We start from the raw sequence: 18,935 nt of genomic DNA, 5'->3' as shown, positions 1-18,935 counted from the left end.
TCTAAGTAGACTCAACAGACCAATTCAGATATCATTTGGCATTATGTCATTTCCAGCTGATCGTACAAAGACGGACAAACAAAAGGAAAATAATAAGGATTTTTATTCGGGCAGATGAAAACAATAAAATATAAATAATATTCACAGACTTTTTCATATGAAAATATTTTTTCATTTCATGCCTTTAAAAACAATGCAGGTAAATGATATATGCTGACGGCGGTGCTTTGCATCTGTAAACTAACTGAAGTTTCACGTGAAACCAGCATAAAAAGTTTAAGAAAAGATTCATTTATATATTAAATATTGCACTTTTTAATCACCGCTTTCAATCACCTCCCAAATCACTGCCCATGGAAGTGAACACAGAAAAATAACTTCAGATTCTTAAGCCGACAACAATCAGCTCGATTGTTGGCAAAACTGTTGATCGTGAGAAATCCTCTGTATTGATCAAGGCTCGTGGAATTTAAGACTATTGTGCCAGAAAGATACATTTGTTAAATGCAGACTAAATAATTCCCATTGCACTCCAAAGCCTCTAAAGGAAAACAGCTGAACAGTAGAATATGAAAAAAAATGTCAAATTAATAGTGCAATCATGGGATGCTGGAACAGATACTGCTGTACTCCTGATTCTGGGCTCTTGTTCCTGGCTACACTTTAATTCCCCTGCACTGGGCATGGCAGGAATGTGAGTACGCTGAGTGAGAATGGGCCGAGAACTGGAATGGAAATTTCAACTCATTTCGTCGCTGATTAATCTCGAGGTTGCCAAACAGACCCAGCGGCGGGTCTTTTAATAGAAGACAGAGTGGAAGTGCACTTCAAGTCTTCTTGTTTTATTCCACCAACATGTGATCTGCAGCAAAATGAATAAATACAATAATCTTGTGATTTTACGTTCTGTGAAGGCGTCCAAATTCAGCTTTGTTTTTCTGTTGTGAGACTTCTTCTTTTTTTTTTTTTTTGCTTAATTGTTTCCATCCACAGCCTCGGGTACGTCTGTCCTCAGCACCGCTTGTCTTTCAGGACGTTGAGTCCTTTCTGGTTCTTCGTCTTGAACGCCATGACAAAGTGGTGAGGGGCGATCTTCCCCTTGCCGTCCTCGTCCACTTGGCCCATGAAGATGTAGTTCAAGCCTGGTGAGGTCACACAAAAAAAACCTGAATGCAGTGGCGGAACGGCAGAGACATTCAGGGAGGCCAGATATCAGAATCTCCACACGGCAGGTCTGTATACCACATGTTTATGCGCGTGCAGCATATAAACATGTAACGTTTCATTGACTGCTTGGACAGTGAGTTCTGCCGCTCACCTCACACTCTGGGGGCGAGCTCTGCCGACTGAGCGCGACAGCACAGCAAAGGAGGCAAACTCAGAGCCACAGGTTATTGAAAACAGTCAACCAGGAACTGTATAATGATTATCATCATTTAGATTATGAACTGTTTTTTTTTCCTCATACGTCAAACCCACGTTCTGAAGGACTTTGAGCCGATTTAATTTCACCGGTGGACTCACCTCGTCTGATAAATGGACACTTCTTGCACAGGATAATGATCTTGGTGCTCATGGTCTTTCCTGCCTGCTGGATGGCCAGACTGCCTTCTTTGTACACGTTGATGATGGAGACTGTGGCGAACATGCTTCCTCCTCTCATCACCGCGGTGATGACAGTCCCGGTTATCACTGTAGAGAAACGTGCACGTCATGAGAGAACATATTTGTTCACAGTTGTTAATCCTTTAGAAAAACACATCCTCATAAATGGGGATAAAATCAAAGCATCAGGGAACGTCAGTTTGGATTTCTGTAAACAAAATCATCACTTTGGCGAGTGCTATTTCTGGGCTGCGGTTAGAAGTAAAGCCCGAGCTTTAGGCCGGGTGACAGCAGCAGCAGCATAATGAGACTTTTGAAAAACCAACAGAGTGAAAGAAGATGTTACTGACTCACATCAGACAGACAATGCCCGCAAGTACGAGACTAACACTCTGCAGGCATGCTAGCGGCTCTGTGGGGGCTGTTGTGTTGTGCTTTGAGTTGAATGCTAACGCTGAACAGGCCTATAATGTTCATCATGCTCACCATCTTAGTTTAGCATATTAGCATGCTTATGATTTTTTTAGTAGCAATTTTTCAATTTTTGTATTGAATATGCATCCAACGCTTGAGACATTTTATATATAAGCATTTCAAATCATACTAGTGTTTATCCCCTGGGAAGCTATGAAGGATATGTTTGAACATCAGAGAAGTGGGGCCTCTAAATTATAGTGAGGGGAATTTGCTTTTTTATCGCCACCATCAACAGTGTCAGAGAAATTGGAACAATGTGTGCCTCTCTGTAAAGACGTCAGGGTGAATCAACAGCATCAACATTTCCTTTGACCTTTTTATGGCATCTTGACCCACCAACCAGCTGGGAGCTCCTTCTCAAAAAGCCTCAACGATATCAGTTACCGTAAGAGTTTGGAAGATAATTCCAGGATGTGGCCCTCACTGTGACGAGGCCAAAGTGAATCTGTGATATCATCATTGTCCGGCAGACAGCTAAATGTTTTGCATGTCAGTCAGTGGAGCAGAGGTCACTGCATATCATGTACAGTACAATCTAATATAGAGAGAAAGCAGATAGAGAATCAGTGATTGTAGGGGGTTTAGAACCTGGCAACCTGCGGCCGAGTCAGCAAGAACGACTCACTGAGCTGATGGCAGCTAACCTCATTTAGCAGCACTTAGCTACTAAAGCTACCAGTATCTTTCTACCAGGAAACTCCATAAATCCTAACGGTACTCTACCTGGCCTCCGTCATCATTATCTGAGGGAAGACCAGCAAATAATTTCTCCATACGTCGTGACACTCTTTCATCCAAATCACCAAATAAAGTTATGAAGTTGTGATTTTGTGAGTTAATGCGCGAGGTCCGGTCTGGTCCTGAGCTGCATTGTTTTCTTTTGTGATATCCACGGCAGCGTCATAAAGTAGAGAAGCATTCATTGGACCAAACATGAATATACGCCCCCGAGTGCAGGATGAGTCATCAAAATGTCCATGATTTTCCAGGAAGTTATAGACTCTAAAAATACCTATAAAACAGCGTTGTTGCCACTTTTGAACCTGATACTGGGCATATCGGTGAGATATGTGAACAAAAGCACTTTTTGGACTTCATGGGAACATTAAGTAACTTCGGGGAATTCATCTCACAAGTTAACCTAACCAGAATTGCTACCTACTGTACTGTCCGGTTCATGTTTTTTTTCTGTTTCAGTCCTTTCAGTCATTTCCTGTTTAGTCTGTCCAGCGCCAAAACAGATTACAGTTTTCTTGTGTGGACTCTTCGCTGTGGAGGAGACCTGACATTTAGCAGTGCCAGCTGAGTGACGGTGGAGTCAGCGGACTGAAGCACGTGTCTTTCAGCATGAACGGGATTCTTTACACTGATGGTACCAATATGTCTGGACTTCACATAACTGCCTGTTTCATTTCCTGACAGGGGGATGAGAGGAGCCAGGAGACTGACTGTCCTGTTTCAGTACTGTTACTGTATCTGCTGCTACTGTTAAACACTCACAGAATGCAAACCACCAGCCACTGCCTTTGACAACTGAAAGCAACGTAAACCAAACCAACAGTTATGACTTCACGTGTTGATTAGACGAACAGTTTTCAGTCTCGCCACATATAGTGTGTGGACCCCGCCAGCCACATCACACGTGCCCACTCTTTTTCCACGCACCCTTTTCCTCGCTCCCTCGTGCAAATCCAAGTGAACCCCTTTGAAATGCCAGTCTAACACATGTGGGACACAGCCACGGGAGGAAAACACCACAGCGGCGGGAGAGTTGCAAAATGGCTCGGCCAAGCTTGAATCAACACCTTCATTTATCGACAGTTTACCCACAGTCAGAGGCTCAGTGTGTGTGTGTGTGTGTGTGTGTGTGTGTGTGTGTGTGTGTGTGTGTGTGTGTGTGTGTGTGTGTGTAACTGTGGTCCTACTGTATACACCCCTTCACTTCCTGGCAGGCTATATCAAGGAAGTCTTTGAGATAAGCAAAGACACTGACACCATCAGGACTGTAAACCGCCTGTGAGGGGGAGATCTGGCTGCTGATGTGCTGACGTAAATAATCTTTTTTAGGATTAGTCTGTATGTGACAGCAGGTAAATTAAATGATTCAAGAGTGAGCGAAGCCGGGACATACCAGCGACTGCATGAGGTTTAAGTGAATTGCAAATGAGCTCTGATGTTCTTACCGAAATTGCTGGAGCAGTAGTTGCTCTCGAGCGTTCCTCGTCTTTTACATTTCTGCTGGCACAGCGCAACGGAGTACTTCAGGGCTGCAGAGACACACGCACACACACACAAGAATATTCAATATCTGTACGTGATACAAGCGTGTAAGCTACAGTTGCATCTGTTTTCTACTGTGGTTTATTTGCAGTACGTTCTCGGACGCTCCTCAATGGGACGAAGTGCAAAAAAAGAGCGATGTAATCTGACAAGTTGAACATCTGTTTTCAGAGTTAGAGACAGTGAGGAGTCCATAAAGGAAAACCACAGAGAAAACACAAGGTAGCTGTCTAAATATTATTCTTACTGGAGAGAGGTGGGGGGGAAAAAAGTCAGGAGAGATAACCAGAAGGCACTGTGACAGTATGACATCACTGAGAGGGAGGCGCCAGAATAACCTGGCTCGACTGAAGAGGGGAAAAAAAAGGCGACAGCGTGTGGGAATGTGAGTTTTTTAGTATAAAAATGAGCTTGCAGGTGCAGACACGTGTACACGCTGTGTATGAACGTGTGTTACGTACGGTTCTAACACAAGAGAAATGTGAGCATCAGGCACAGCTTTAGCATATGTTGTGTTCAGACACGTGCTGCAGCTTTAATAGTCCCCAGTGCTCAATGTTCTCTTTGCTATTTGCACAGAGGAGAACGGTGCATCACGACCCGCTGTTCGGTTTGACTTTTTTAAAATTTGTTTGTTTTAACGGACCATTTTCACCCCGTTTATATGTCACAAGCGCAGCGGAATTTAGCATTACTCTTAACCAGAAGCAGGATTCTGAAGGGCTCTTACTTAAGAAGTACACTTAGTTCCCCCTCCAGCCCAAATCAGAAGCAGATTCCAGATGTCCCTCGTGTTCGAGTGAATGAAAAAAAAAAACGCCACATGTTAGCAAGAGAATCCAGTAGTACATGGCCAGGATGGTGTCTCATAGCTACATCAACAAACACAGATGTTAGACGTCTTTCTTATTGATTGGATAAAAGTTGCTACCTACGTATGGGCCTGGTGGTGACGGGCTGCGTGGTGGTGGTGGGTGGTACCGTGGTGGTGGGGAACCGCTTCGGCCTGAACTTGTAGTGTCCAATGAAGCCGTCAGCGGTCAGGCTGAGATCTGACAGGAACTGGATCAGGAGCTGGTTCCCATCTGAGAACACCGGCCTGCAAGAGGAGCCCAGACCAGAGTGTAAACTGAGAGGACCTCGGGGGGCGGATTGATGGATGTGTCCACGAAAATAAAGTCTTCATGAGAGAATCACCTACGCTGGGGGGCTGTCTCCACAGTATTTGCCGATCCTCTTGGCGTCGTTTATTTCCGCCCCGTTGAAGATGGAGACGTGGTCGTAGCGGCAGTAGTTATCTCGCTCCACGTCAAACTTCTCGAACTTGACTTCTATAATCTGCAGCAGGAGACGGATTGAAAGAAGGGCGAGAGCATTTCAACTGGCTATGATGGCCGGCCGTTTGATTAAAGGGTGATGCACTGTCATTTGGTAGTGACCAGTCATTAGCAAGACCAGCATATGTTGTGTTTTGGTTCTGGTCTATGCTGTTTTTTTTCAGCTGGGTGGGATATCTTAGCTTTGTTCTACACCCTTTACACAGTGAAGCCAGAGATACAATCTTCATTCTAGTCAGAGCATTCTTCTTCCTCAAAACCAGGCACCCGCATTACCCACAATGCAACTCCACTGTTGATCTGGTCTGAGATTATGGGTTGTTTTGCTAGTAGCAGCTAACGTAGCTCCTAGCCTCAAGCAACTGTTCAGAGACGTAATTTTTTAAAATCTACTAAAATGATCAACAGAATGTGATGAAATTACAGTTCTGTCATCATAACGTCTTGCGTTACAGAGATATTTACTTAGATTTCACTAACCAGCTATCGTCGGACTGTCCAGGTGCTCCACAGTGCTCTGCGCTTCATGAACTGCTAGCTGCGTAGCTAGTTGAGCCATCAGCTGCAGTTAGCAGCGGTTAGCAGCTTTAAGGCTGCCTTAAGTGACATCACTTGAGCCTGTTAATCAAACTTCTCACAGCTACATTTGGCGCAACAAAAGGCGATCATCATGGAGCATTAAAGATCTACGGTTGACTGTGTCTTGATGTTTCAATCTAAACAGGTTCGACGTTCAATAGGCCAAGCTCCCGAAATCAGGATTCTCTTAACAGTCATTTCCTATTAGTTAACTTTACATATAACGCAAAGAATGAGACATTTTAATTTTGTACATTCTCACCTGGTTCTTTGGTGCCACTATGTGCCAGGAGCAGGTGACACCAGCTGGGTAGTCCTTCTCAGGCCAGTTGGGTGTTTTGAACGTCCCTGAGGGTCGGTCCAACCTGCCTCCACAGTACTGGTCCCCTGTGGAGTCATGCCTCCAGTTAGTCCTATAATAATCCACCATCATCTGCCAAAACATCATTCCTACTCCTTGAGGAAATTTCTCTAGATTGTATTCATCATTCTTGATGTTATTGCCGCTCTTCATCGCCCTTCTTTGTCATTATGTGTATCCTTAAAAAACTAAGACACTCATTAGTTTTGTTTTGCGCAGTTTTGGAATGCTTCCAAAGGGAGCATCAGGGACACATTGCTTCAATAACCACAAAAGCTCTCTGGAAGACGTGTTTTCTTTGTAACATACAGCTGGATTGATGTTTCCTTACCAAGAACTACAAATTCGTGACAGTGACAAGAATAGACACCTAACAAATGCTGCGCTGTACAGTTTCGACAGAGCTCAGCAGACTGTTAGCTGTAACAGTCTGCTGTCATCCGTTGGTTCAGAGCCAGGCAGGCTAGTTAATAGCTATTGTCTGGTACAGCTGTCAAGAGAACCAGCCATTAAAATTCCACCAAAACAGTGGACGAGACTTTGCACAACCCCGCAGGAAGAGGCCCATTTAACTCAACTAACGCTAAGTGATACTGAAGAGCTGAAGAAGTGCTCCAGAAAAATGTCAGTGAGAAATTCCACATTGTACTGCGACAAAGTGTTGAGATATTCCTCCCTTTTTTTGCCTGCTAGAAACACCGTTAAACTCCTTATCCCCCAATCTCGGACTAATGAAACCCCCAAAAGGCTGCCGGGTTTTCACAGAGTTTAGGAAAAACTACACCTTCTGTTTGTTTTTCTGTGCGTCTGCGTGCCTTGGAAGTGATTCACGGTATTTTTCTCTCCGTCTGTGCCGTGCGCCGATTCCCACTGAAGTGACCCCTGTTTTAACAGCCTTGTTCATTTGCTTCTCAAACACTGACCCCTCTGCCAAACAGACGCACTCCAAGGAACCAGTATCAGATTCCTTTATGGGGTTGAAGTCATGGCTGAGGCACAGTCCCCACGTGGCTCTGCATTACACGCTCGGGTGGCGGCGAGATATTTTCTACGCAGCTGCCACCACTGCGAAACAAAACAAAACAAAACAAAACACTCTTCTTCCCATGGAGGCCTACCTCTCTCATGTGGGTGAGCAGCAGAGAAGACAGCCAGGAAGCCACTCCCGGCCGTGTTGGCGTCAGACACCATCTGCATGAGCATCTTGTTGCCCGTGGAAACCAGGGCCCCCGGCTTGAACGTCCCACAGAAGCGTCCGAGCCTCTGCCCGCTGACATGGCCACTGTACACATCCACATAGTCGTAGCGGCACAGGTTGTCGCTCTCCAGGTCGATGGAGCGGAATGACAGGACCACCACCTTTCCCTCGGGGACCTTGAAGAGGGGGTCGGGAATTAAAGGTCAATTCCACATAATGATCATCATTAGTGAGAGCCTGGAAATGTGACACATCCTCTCCCCCCTACATGGGTGTTGGCCTGATGTCCAGTTACAAGAATGTTGCAGCATGACTTTGTGTGAATGTACAGTAATGTAATGGAGCCAGTCAGCAAAAAGAAAGAAGGAAAAAAAAAACTGCCTTGAACTGGCTGTGGTTGAGTATTTTTAGAATGAAATTAGGAGCTTGGGGTTAGTGAAAGAGAATCATGCCATTATATAGTGCAGCTGTTTTTGGTGTGTGTGTGTGTGTTTTTAATGAAGTTGCGTCGTCATCATTCATCACAGAGAGTCATGTTGAAAGTGGAACTCACTGTGATCCTCCACACACACTTGGTGTTCGGGGGGTAAACTCCTGGGTACCCCTGGCTCCCGATCACTCCAGACTCCCCTGTAATGTTTCCGCCGCATGTGAAGGTTGGTCTGGAGAGCAGAAGGGAGATGTTTCTTATTCTCCAAAAAAATGTCAATTGATGATGTGTTAAAAACAATATAAAACGTGTGTACAACGTTAACAAACAGCCTGCGGTTAAATTCAAAACAGATCTCATTGAATGCGCCACATGTCCCGACTGGAGGACTGCAGAATGATCTTCTTTCTGGATAAACTCCAGTCCTCCACTCGCAGGCTGCATCACCTTTGCCCAGCCACTCGTAAAAGCTTTTCCCATTAAAAAAAAATATATGAATAACTAAGTAAATGAAGGTGTACCTCCGCTGGGACTGCGCACAGACCTCTGCCAGGAACAGTAGACTCCATGCGCAAAAGACGCTGCACGTTCTCCACATTGTCCGCCTGTGTTCGCCCCGTGGCATGAATGGCATTGTGTTCGGCAGCTGTGGACCTGGTGGGGGGAAAGAAAAGTAACCCAGGAGTTGCTGCGGGGAAGTTTCAGTCACTGCAAGCCGGAGCAGATGAATATAGCGTTTGTTCTGCGTGGTAGGAGGGACGGAGCAGCGCACTGGCTGCTGCTACTGCTGCTCCAAGAGAGAGAGAGAGAGAAATAGAGAGAGAGAGAGAGAGAGAGAGAGAGAGAGAGAGAGAGAGAGAGAGAGAGAGAGAGGTGAAAAAATGATTAAAACAGCGCTGGGAGGGAGTGAGATCCCGCATTAGTTTTACACACCTGGCTTGGAAAAAAGCTTGAATGAGGTGCGGCATGAATAAACTTGTACCCAGGTCTGTCTCATGGATGAATGGTTTGACATCTCAATCAGTGTGGAAGAGACTTGATCAAGAGAACACACCTCAGTGCCCGATGGCTCATTACGCACATGTACTGTGTAGACGTGGGGTGAGTGGAGGACACAAAGAGGAGGGTTAGCTGCACACAACCTGGAATATCAGTAAAATGAGTGCCTGGATTCAGGTTGTCAGAATAATGTGCGCAGGTAACACTGATGAGACCGAGACAGCACCACCTGCTGGACAGATGACGTCATGTCCTCGGCCTGTCTCTCCTGCGGTCTGTGTTTGGTAACACTTTATAATTTCTATAATATCATGAAAATAAACAATTATATATAATACAAGTGAAACTGTATACATTAATTATAGTTATTTCACTGTTAAGAAGCAGTTAAATACTTAATAAATTATTTATTAGCAATTTCTTAATTGGAAAGTTGCAATTGATGTTCACAATAGATTACAACTGGGTAATAAATACCGTGTAGTTCATTTATAAACAGTGTCTGGAGGGCCACTAGAGAGTTGCAACATATGTTATCAATCTATGTAATTGCTCAATAAATGTTTTATGATAAGTAAAATAAGTTATATTATGTTTGATAAGTTTAAGTCAAAATTGGTAGTCGACTGAGTGTCGAGCGTTAGTTCGGTAATATTGTCTTCCTGTTTTATTAAATATTTTTCAATGAGTTGATTAAACAAATACAATTTGCCTTGGGCTGTAAACGTGTAAGCCAGACTCATGGTTTGTCTTTCAAAATGATTTAAATATTCGTCCACAGCTCCAGTTTTGGTTTGTCTTTCAAAATGATTTAAATATTCGTCCACAGTTTTGGTTTGTGTCTGTACACAAACATGACCACAAACAGTGGTAGAGAGGACAAAGTTGACCGATCGTTGATTCGATGATTGACTGTGCAGCCTGGAATATCACACTCCTCGTTATCTTGTAATCGATGATCGATTTTATTTTAGTTTCACAAAAGATGGCGGACCGAACGCCTGGTGGCTCTCAAAAAGCTAGCGCTAAGGTGAATTTACCGTTTATTCTTTCTACAGCTAGGTCGTTTCTGTTGCAATGAAAACAACGTAAATAACAAAATGCCTGAACAGCCTTGAGTATTTGCATATTTGTAGCCTGCAAGAGTCGAGTGTTAACGCACGAGTGTGCGCAACGGTGTTAGCTAACCGCCACGGCGGCTAAAGCTAACCGTTGGCTCCTCGGCCACACTGGCTAGTTCTGCTAAGCTAAGAGAAGCTAACAATTTAGCTAACACATCCAGATATCGTAAGGGCGGTTGACCCAGAAAGGAATATTGTTCAGACAGCTAACCACCTGATACCAACACAGGTAGCCCTCAGAACAAAGTTCATTTTATGTATGTTCGAATTTAGACATAGGAAACACAATATGTGCGAACTCGGGCCTAATATTTCAAGCGTAGCTGCTTGTAACAGTCATTCGGCGCTCAGTGCACTCTCAGTCTGGGGCGCTGCTGCAGATATCTGTGTTAGGCCTTTGGCTAGCGTGTCCTGTTGTGGTTAGTTGTTGTTGTCCGGCTTCATTAGGTGAAGTTATGAAATATGCAGTAAATGCAACTTACAAAATGGCCCTCAAATGTTTGGGGCGATGACTGTAAACTACGGGTGGACACGGCCCGCTTCACAGTGTAATGCGAGTTTGGTGGTGTCACGGAAATGATTCCCCGCTTAACTTGGCTGACAACAGAAGTGTTGCGCACGAACAAACATCTGGGTAATTATTAATATTACATGAAGCAGTAGGGATCGTTGTGATGGCCCGTGTGTGTTACGTGCAGATATAGAGTTACGTCCCGTGACCATGAAATACCTGTTGAAAGCTAACCGTGCTTTGTTTACATCTACAGGCGCTGCTTGAAAGCAAACTGAAGTCCTTCAGTATTGGCAAAATGGCAGTAGCAAAGAGGACGCTGAGCAAGAAGGAACAAGATGAAATTAAGAAAAAAGTAAGTGTATGCTTCCTTTTTGAGACTATGATCTGTGTTAACTGAAGTAAGGGGGCTCACATTTTGTAAAGATGTTTTTGTGATGCATGGCTTTATTTATTTATGGTGACACTGGTTTTCTCTGTTCAGGAGGATGAGCGAGCAGCAGCTGAGATTTATGAGGAGTTTCTTGCTGCTTTTGAAGGCGGAGGGGAGGGAAAAGTCAAGGCGTTTGTCCGTGGCGGTATCGCAAATGCCACAAAAGGTACAGCCTTTCTACTGTTTACTTTCATGTGTCACTCAAATTGATTGCATGATACATCAGGGCACAAGCACAGTTTGCAACATGCTCTGTCCATAACTTGAAATGTGAAATGCAAAAGTTATTGTTGTGGATCTCAGAAGAAAAACTTTGTCTTGTCCTTTCAGAGGAAGCAGCTGCTGATGAGAAGAAGGGAAAGTTGTACAAGCCCAAATCTCGCTTTGAGACACAAACAACAAAAAGTTTCTTGCCTTTGGAAACCCCACCCCAGTTTTTAGCACTCGACAAAAGACATGTAAGTACTTTCACAGTCAACAAGTAGGCTCTCTTGTTACACCTGAAGTAAATAATGCTTTGTTTTTACTGTGCTGATAGTATTGCCACCTGTGTATTTCAGACTTCAGTCAAGAAAACTTCTGAAAAGGAAAAGAAGAAGAGCAACTTGGAGCTCTTCAAAGAAGAACTTAAACAGTAAGTCTCAACATTTGATTCACATTTTGATCATTAAGCAGTCGGTTCCAGGTGTGGTTATGAAAGTACAAAACTTTCTAAACCTTTTTTCAATAATTTTAACATAGGACTTACTCAACTGTACTACATGTTATTCCCTGCAGAATACAAGAGGAAAGGGATGAAAGACACAAGATGAAAGGACGTGTTAGTCGTTTTGAACCTCTCTCGGGCTCAGATGGAAGACGCTCATGTAAGAGTCTTTTAAAATTGCACGACTATGTTCCATGTACTAACCTGGCCCAAAATGGCTCTGTCCTGCACGCCTTAATCCGCTCCCCTACACCCTTTGTCCACTTCTGCCCTGAAACAAAATTTATACTGCTTTTCTGCTTCTTTTAGCGGATGGTTCTTCCAGGAGAAACCGTCCGTCCAGTGGTAATTTTGACTTAATACAGTGGCCGTGAATATCCTCATCTTGCTAAGAAAATATGTTGTTCCGTCAGACAGCAGTAAGAAAATTCTCGTCTCTTTTCTGTCTCTGCAGTTTTGGATGATTGTGCGCCAGGTTCCCATGATGTCGGAGATCCATCTACAACTAATTTGTATCTCGGAAACATCAACCCACAGGTAAATTTGAGTCTTAATTTGACACTAAATTTCAAATGAATATGTGCTGCACATGTTATTAATCTCAAGTGCTTTATTTTGTGCAGTTATTTCCCTATTGTTCATTGAAACAGAAATATATTTTTTTCTTGTTTGTTTTTATTGTATAGATGAATGAGGAGATGCTCTGCCAAGAGTTTGGCCGCTACGGTCCCCTGGCCAGTGTGAAGATTATGTGGCCAAGGACGGACGAGGAGAGGGCTCGGGAGAGGAACTGTGGCTTTGTGGCTTTCATGAACAGGAGGGATGCTGAGCGAGCACTCAAGAACCTAAATGGTACAACGCTGTATTTCTTGATATTCAATAAATGAGATACTTGTGTTTTTTTCAGTCGTTGTAAATATATATTTTTATTCTGATTGCAGGAAAGATGATAATGAACTTTGAGATGAAATTAGGATGGGGCAAAGGTGTGCCCATTCCACCCCACCCCATCTACATCCCTCCTTCCATGATGGAGCACACACTCCCACCGCCTCCCTCCGGCCTACCCTTCAACGCACAGCCCCGGGAGAGGCTAAAGAACCCCAATGCTCCACTGCTTCCTCCACCCAAAAACAAGGAGGAGTTTGAGAAGGTAACTCAGCATGTCAGCCTAGGATTTTCTCATGGGTTATGGCAGTGTTTTGTTAATGCAGCTGGTAAGATGTTAGCCTTTATAATGAGCAGACAGTGCAGGGTTTAATCCAAGTTTCTAGAAGTGATAGTTGTTGTCTTGATCACTGAATTTAACTTTTACACTGTATATAAGTGTGGTTGTAGTGAAATGTTAGTGTGTGGAAAATGTTCAGTGTTACAGAGAGGTGTTTATGGTTAATGAATACAGTGTCAGGGGTGTTTGGCCTTTAGTAAAACTGACAGCAGTGAAGGAAAGTTGTTGTCTATTTGCACTTTTTAAATGCATTTTTTATATTTTTCACCTGTTGCCTTTTAACAATACTCACATTCTATGTTTATTATCTGATGTGACTTCATATACAGACTCTGTCGCAAGCCATAGTCAAAGTGGTTATCCCAACAGAAAGGTACATGTTTTTCTTTTTTTAAAATTGGTGTACAAACGTAGAAAAAACATCCCATAATGAAGCTAAAAGTTTGATCGGTTGATCACTGCATGCTACAGGGGGCTGGTCAGTATGGGTGAGCAATGGTTGAGGCTGAATTACAATGCAATCATTTTAGTAGTTAGAATAATACTGACTGGAAGTTTGGTTTGTACCTTTCACACTCCACCATCACTCATGTTTCTTTTTTAAATATGTAGCAAAAACATCATTATATTGCTCACTTAATGTGCTGTTTAGAGTTGATCATCATGACTTTAGTCCATCACAGTTCCACTCCATACATCCACATTTAATTGTGTTGTTTTCAGCTTTAGTGACATGTTATTCTGCCACATACACACTGCTGACTCTAGATATGTAGTTGTGAAATCCTGCTCTCTGACCATTGCTCACTCACACCGTCTACCCCCTTTGGCCTCTGTCACTCTATCGGGCGCTCAGTAAGTCTGGCCCCTGCTAATAAAATCCAAACCTGACAGTAGTAGTCTATATATGACCTTTGACATTGGCCTTGGTGAGCAGCACAAGTTGAACTGTCTGCAGCAGCGAGGGACCTGAAAAGCCTCATGGGATGGATTGGGAAAGTATACTGAATTTTACCCCGCCATTGGTACGATCGGCTCCAATACAAGTAAATGTGATCTGTGTTGTCAAATGAAAGACATCCTTTGTCTTGTTGGCCACTTTAGGGTAAATGTATGCAGCCTGCACCATGTATCTCCCCCAAATTGTCACAGAACAGCTTTAGTGATCCCATTTGCACTGTATTCAGTCATTACCAACTCCACCATTAGCTAACATGTTTAGTTGATTTAGGCCAACAGTCCTATACTGCTTTGGTGTTCCTCCTCACTTCACATTGGTCAGGAGATGAGTGGGAATTGTAAGGCACTGCACTGACAGATTTTTCAGTTAATGCAGTGTCTTAGACAATTTCTCATTTGAATTTGAAGCTTGAAAGGGTCCAGGCAGTGCGATGTAATCAAAACCTGTTTCACTGCAGCCTTAAAGAACACAGGCATGAACTCAGAACAATTTATGCACATTTAAAAAATGTATAATGTTAACTGTATTGCAATTTAAGAAATTCTCAATTATATTGACCATGTTACTGTAAAATCTTCAGTTCTCATGTTAATTTGGGATTTTTGGCAACATTTATGCATTGATGTTATACATTGGCTCAGAGGCATAGTCACAGTTACATTTAATTTATGCCTGGTCACATGACAGTCTTAACAGTTGTCTCTTATTAAGATGACTCACCTCATCCATCATAGGAAATAAGTAGATATTTTATCTTGGCAGCGTCGGTTAAAGGACATCTTCTGCCACATACTGCAAGTATTACCATGGCAGTGCACCAACCTACTGTACGTGACAGCTGCAGTTCTGCCCTGTAACATTTGTTCTGTAAAACGCGCATCATGCCTGCCGAGAGACAACTGCTCAGAGCGTCAAACTGCCAAGCATAAATTAAACTAACAGTCAGGCTTTTTGTAGTGGTCAAGGGTGCGGCCAGTCTGAATCCGTTTGCTTTAACTGTGTTTTTCTTGTAGGAATTTGCTCTCTCTCATCCACCGAATGATCGAGTTTGTGGTGCGTGAAGGCCCAATGTTTGAAGCCATGATCATGAACAGAGAAATCAACAATCCCATGTACAGGTCAGTGCAACTGCACAACACTTTTTTTATTTATTTATTTATTTAACCTTTTTTTTATAATTTTAGTAGTTTCTGCAAAGCTGAATTGCAGTTTGTTCATATTTATGGCTTTGTTTCTTCCAGGTTTCTATTTGAGAACCAGAGCCCAGCACATGTATACTACAGGTGGAAGCTCTACTCAATACTACAGGTTTGATTTCCATCTTTTAATAAGTGTTTGTTTTTTAAAGTCTGTGTAAATGTACTTGATGTTCTATCTGGTTTTGATATTAACTGTGAATCATTCCTTGCTCAGGGTGAAGCACCAGCCAAATGGCGAACAGACGACTTTAGGATGTTTAAGAATGGCTCTTTGTGGCGTCCGCCGCCTCTTAATCCATACCTCCATGGTCCTTACGATGATGGGGAGGAAGAGGAGGAAGAGGAGGAAGGCAGCAAGAAAGGCTGTTTGAAAGAAGAGTAAGACCATGACTCATCAGACTCTGTTAAGATGCCCTGCTGTTGATGAATCTGCAGTTTGTTAGATTACACTTAATTGTTCCTCATCTCTGCAGAGAGCGGGACAAACTAGAGGAGATGCTGCGTGGAATGACTCCCAGGAGGGGAGACATAGCAGAAGCCATGTTATTTTGTCTCAGCCACGCTGAAGCAGCCGAAGAGATTGTGGAGTGTGTCACAGAGTCTCTCTCTATCCTCAAGACCCCTCTCCCCAAAAAGGCAAGATACCACGCTGACCCTCCTCTAAGAAAAGAATCAGCAAATTTCATGTTTATCAAATTTTGTGAACGAAAATTTAAAGAAAAATTAATATTTTCTCTCTCACATTGCAGATTGCGCGGTTATATCTAGTTTCTGATGTGCTGTACAACTCTTCTGCCAAAGTAGCCAACGCGTCTTACTACAGAAAATAGTAAGTTATCAATCTCAGATCGGTATACTATACTAGTCATTACTTTTGGTTATAAAGTTGCTCACTTAATTTATTCTCTTAACCTTTTCTCAACAGTTTTGAAGCAAAGCTCTGCCAGATTTTCTCAGACCTCAATGCAACATACAAATCGATACAGGGACACCTTCAGAGTGAGAACTTCAAGGTACCAAACTTCCAAACCTGGCTGAGTAAACTTAACACTGAATAATTCACACAAGCAGTTTGTGACCTATAGTATGTGCCTTGTTTTCTTCGTTGTGGCAGCAACGAGTGATGTCATGTTTCCGGGCATGGGAGGACTGGGCGGTGTACCCTGACCCCTTCCTTATCAAGCTGCAGAACATCTTCCTGGGTCTGGTTAATCTCGCTGCAGAGAAGGAGCCTGTAGTCATTGTGGAGGTAAGTGAGGTAGTAACACTCGACCAATGATAATAACTTCAAAGTTCTCTTACATAACTTTTAAAAACTATCCTTTTGGTTACCAACAGTAAATGTTTTTTGTGCTCTTTTCCACAGCCTGAGGTAGTAGAGGACATTGATGGGGCTCCAATTGGGGAATATGTAGACGGCACTCCGCTTGAGGATGTGGATGGGGTGCCGATTGACTCAGGGCCCATTGACGGGGCTCCTATTGACGGAGCCCCCCTGGATGACCTGGACGGTATTCCTATCAAGCCCATGGAAGAGGACATAGATGGAATACCATGTAAGTGGTGCAAGACTAACATAAGATATTTCATTGGGTGGCTGTTGTCCACATTTACCTGTACAGTGAGTAAAGCTCTTACATTTTCTTTGTTTTTCTTTGTTTTTCATAGTGGATCAGTCCAAGGAAGCAACTTTCAAGGTGGCACCCTCAAAATGGGAAGCAGTGGACGAGGCGGAGTTAGAAGCTCAAGGTGAGACCTTAAAAGTGGCATCAAATTACTCAATTTTGGCTTTAAATGTAATTTGTCACAGGTTCTTTCATATGCATTCTTAGTGTCACTTACGTTGCACCTTTTTTTTGCTCCTCAGCTGTGACTACTTCAAAATGGGAGATTTTTGAGCAGCCAGAAGAAGCAAAGAAGTGAGTTTTGTCTTTGTGTTCACATGCTATCTTTAAGGATAATCATCTGTTCCGTGCTGCAAATACATTGACACACCTTTAACCTTTTTTTATAAACTTTTCTAACTCTGAAGGGATGACGAGGACAGTGATGATGATGACAGGAGCCCACGCTCAGAAGATCAAAGCTACTTCAACCCCATGAGAGATGACTCAGATACTAAAGCCAAGATGTCTGAAATGAATGAGGAGAAACGCACCAAGCTCAGAGAGATAGAGGTACTTCACTCTATACCAGACACACCAGAATGCGTCTTGTGTGTTTTAGGCAAATTGAATGAATTATTTTAACCATTTTTTTTCTTGCACTGTTCACGCAGGTTAAGGTCATGAAGTTCCAGGATGAACTTGAGTCTGGGAAAAGGCCCAAGAAGCATGGGCAGAATATTCAAGAGCAGGTGGAACACTACAGGGACAAACTACTACAAAAGGTATTGAGTCAGGCCCTGTTGATTTTACTATAGATGATATCAGATACAGAAATTGAAATTCAAAACTGGGGTCATTTTTTTGTCTTCCTCTTGTGTAGGAAAAAGAAAAGGAGAAACTTGAGCGGGAGAAAGAGAAGGAAAAGAAAGAGAAGGAGAAAGCTGATGCTCGGTTAAAAGACTTGAAGAAGGAAAAGGAGAAGGAGGACACGCCAACCAGGAAGGAGAGGTGAGATCAACAGTTGGAAATTCGCTGCATCATGTCGGGTTCAACCATGATGTGCTGCATCAAACAGCGGATTTGTGTAATATCTGACAGATATTTGTCCTCTCCGGTTGACAGGAAGCGGCGTCACAGTGGGTCACCCAGCCCCACGCGGAGTAGCAGCAGACGAGGCCGTTCATCGTCACCACGCTCAGAGCGGTCGGAAAGATCAGAACGCTCCGATCGCTCATATTCTAAAGACACATCATCCCGCTCTTCCCATAAAGATTCCCCGCGATCCAGCAACAAAAAGTCGTCAAAGAGGTAAAACTATCTGTTTTGCCATTAAAGCTAGGTGTCTGGTTATTTTACAGTTTTCTTTATTAATTAAAAATGTCATGTTTGTCCACCCAGATCTCCCTCACCTCGCACACCAAAACGATCCAGGAGGTCCCGTTCCAGGACGCCCAAGAAATCAGCGAAAAAGTCACGCTCCAAATCAAGGTCACCTCACCGGTCTCATAAAAAATCAAAGAAGAGCAAACACTGACACGTCTTTAACCTTCAACCTCCAAACCAGCCTACTCTCCCTCCTCCCTATTCTACCTTTTCTGCGCCGTGTTGTATAAAAGATTGACTGATTCATTGGCAGCCGAAGATCTCTGCCCAGACGTTAATGTATAGACAATGGAGGGTGTTGCATGGGTTGCCATCTGGTGTATCAAATGGATGGGGCCATTGCTGTTTTATATTGTACAAAAAAATAATGTGCTTGTGTGTCCTGATTCCCCATCACCTCCCAATGGAATTCATCCATGTGGTAGACCACACCCGTACAGAGCGTGATGACTATAGTCATATTCATGCTGTCATTTTCTGTTTTTGTAGTTCACATTAAAAAGAAATTCCTAATAAACAA

The 18,935-nt window shown here is 43.3% G+C and overlaps 2 protein-coding genes across 8 annotated transcripts; one reads left to right on the top strand and one right to left on the bottom strand.

The window, feature by feature from the left end:
- Nucleotides 1–85: 85 nt before the first annotated feature.
- Nucleotides 86–10,936, bottom strand: pcolce2b (procollagen C-endopeptidase enhancer 2b). Of its 5 annotated transcripts, none has more exons than XM_037079613.1 (10): nucleotides 10,870–10,936; nucleotides 8,789–8,921; nucleotides 8,391–8,499; nucleotides 7,758–8,013; nucleotides 6,541–6,665; nucleotides 5,564–5,700; nucleotides 5,298–5,461; nucleotides 4,266–4,349; nucleotides 1,525–1,692; nucleotides 86–1,142 (listed from the first exon to the last, which is right to left on the bottom strand). In XM_037079613.1, the coding sequence occupies exons 2-10, from the start codon at nucleotides 8,899–8,901 to the stop codon at nucleotides 1,012–1,014; spliced, it is 1,287 nt and encodes a 428-aa protein (XP_036935508.1). In that variant the 5' UTR covers nucleotides 8,902–8,921; nucleotides 10,870–10,936; the 3' UTR covers nucleotides 86–1,011. The 5 variants fall into 5 exon arrangements, with proteins under 5 accessions (XP_036935508.1, XP_036935507.1, XP_036935504.1 ...); XM_037079612.1 differs by having other exon boundaries at nucleotides 8,789–9,054; nucleotides 10,870–10,884; XM_037079609.1 differs by lacking the exon at nucleotides 10,870–10,936 and adding an exon at nucleotides 9,201–9,820.
- On the top strand, nucleotides 10,189–18,932 carry LOC119008885 (U2 snRNP-associated SURP domain containing). 3 transcript variants are annotated; one of them, XM_037079604.1, is made up of 26 exons: nucleotides 10,189–10,296; nucleotides 11,155–11,253; nucleotides 11,383–11,497; nucleotides 11,662–11,789; nucleotides 11,892–11,965; nucleotides 12,109–12,197; nucleotides 12,347–12,382; nucleotides 12,492–12,574; nucleotides 12,724–12,889; nucleotides 12,979–13,190; nucleotides 13,595–13,638; nucleotides 15,240–15,344; nucleotides 15,468–15,534; nucleotides 15,640–15,803; nucleotides 15,899–16,061; nucleotides 16,175–16,254; nucleotides 16,351–16,438; nucleotides 16,540–16,674; nucleotides 16,792–16,981; nucleotides 17,094–17,174; nucleotides 17,293–17,344; nucleotides 17,458–17,602; nucleotides 17,704–17,814; nucleotides 17,913–18,040; nucleotides 18,155–18,340; nucleotides 18,431–18,932. In XM_037079604.1, exons 1-26 carry the CDS (start codon nucleotides 10,222–10,224, stop codon nucleotides 18,564–18,566), a joined length of 2,952 nt encoding a protein of 983 aa, XP_036935499.1. In that variant the 5' UTR covers nucleotides 10,189–10,221; the 3' UTR covers nucleotides 18,567–18,932. The 3 variants fall into 3 exon arrangements, with proteins under 3 accessions (XP_036935499.1, XP_036935500.1, XP_036935501.1); XM_037079605.1 differs by lacking the exon at nucleotides 12,347–12,382 and having other exon boundaries at nucleotides 10,190–10,296; XM_037079606.1 differs by lacking the exons at nucleotides 10,189–10,296; nucleotides 11,155–11,253; nucleotides 11,383–11,497; ... (5 more) ...; nucleotides 12,724–12,889; nucleotides 13,595–13,638 and having other exon boundaries at nucleotides 13,010–13,190.
- The last annotated feature ends 3 nt before the right edge of the window (nucleotides 18,933–18,935 follow it).

Source organism: Acanthopagrus latus, chromosome 19, assembly GCF_904848185.1.
Source record: "Acanthopagrus latus isolate v.2019 chromosome 19, fAcaLat1.1, whole genome shotgun sequence".
Classification (NCBI taxonomy): Eukaryota; Metazoa; Chordata; class Actinopteri; order Spariformes; family Sparidae; genus Acanthopagrus; species Acanthopagrus latus.
Note: the sequence above shows the minus strand (reverse complement) of the source record. Positions and strands in the feature narration are given on the sequence as shown.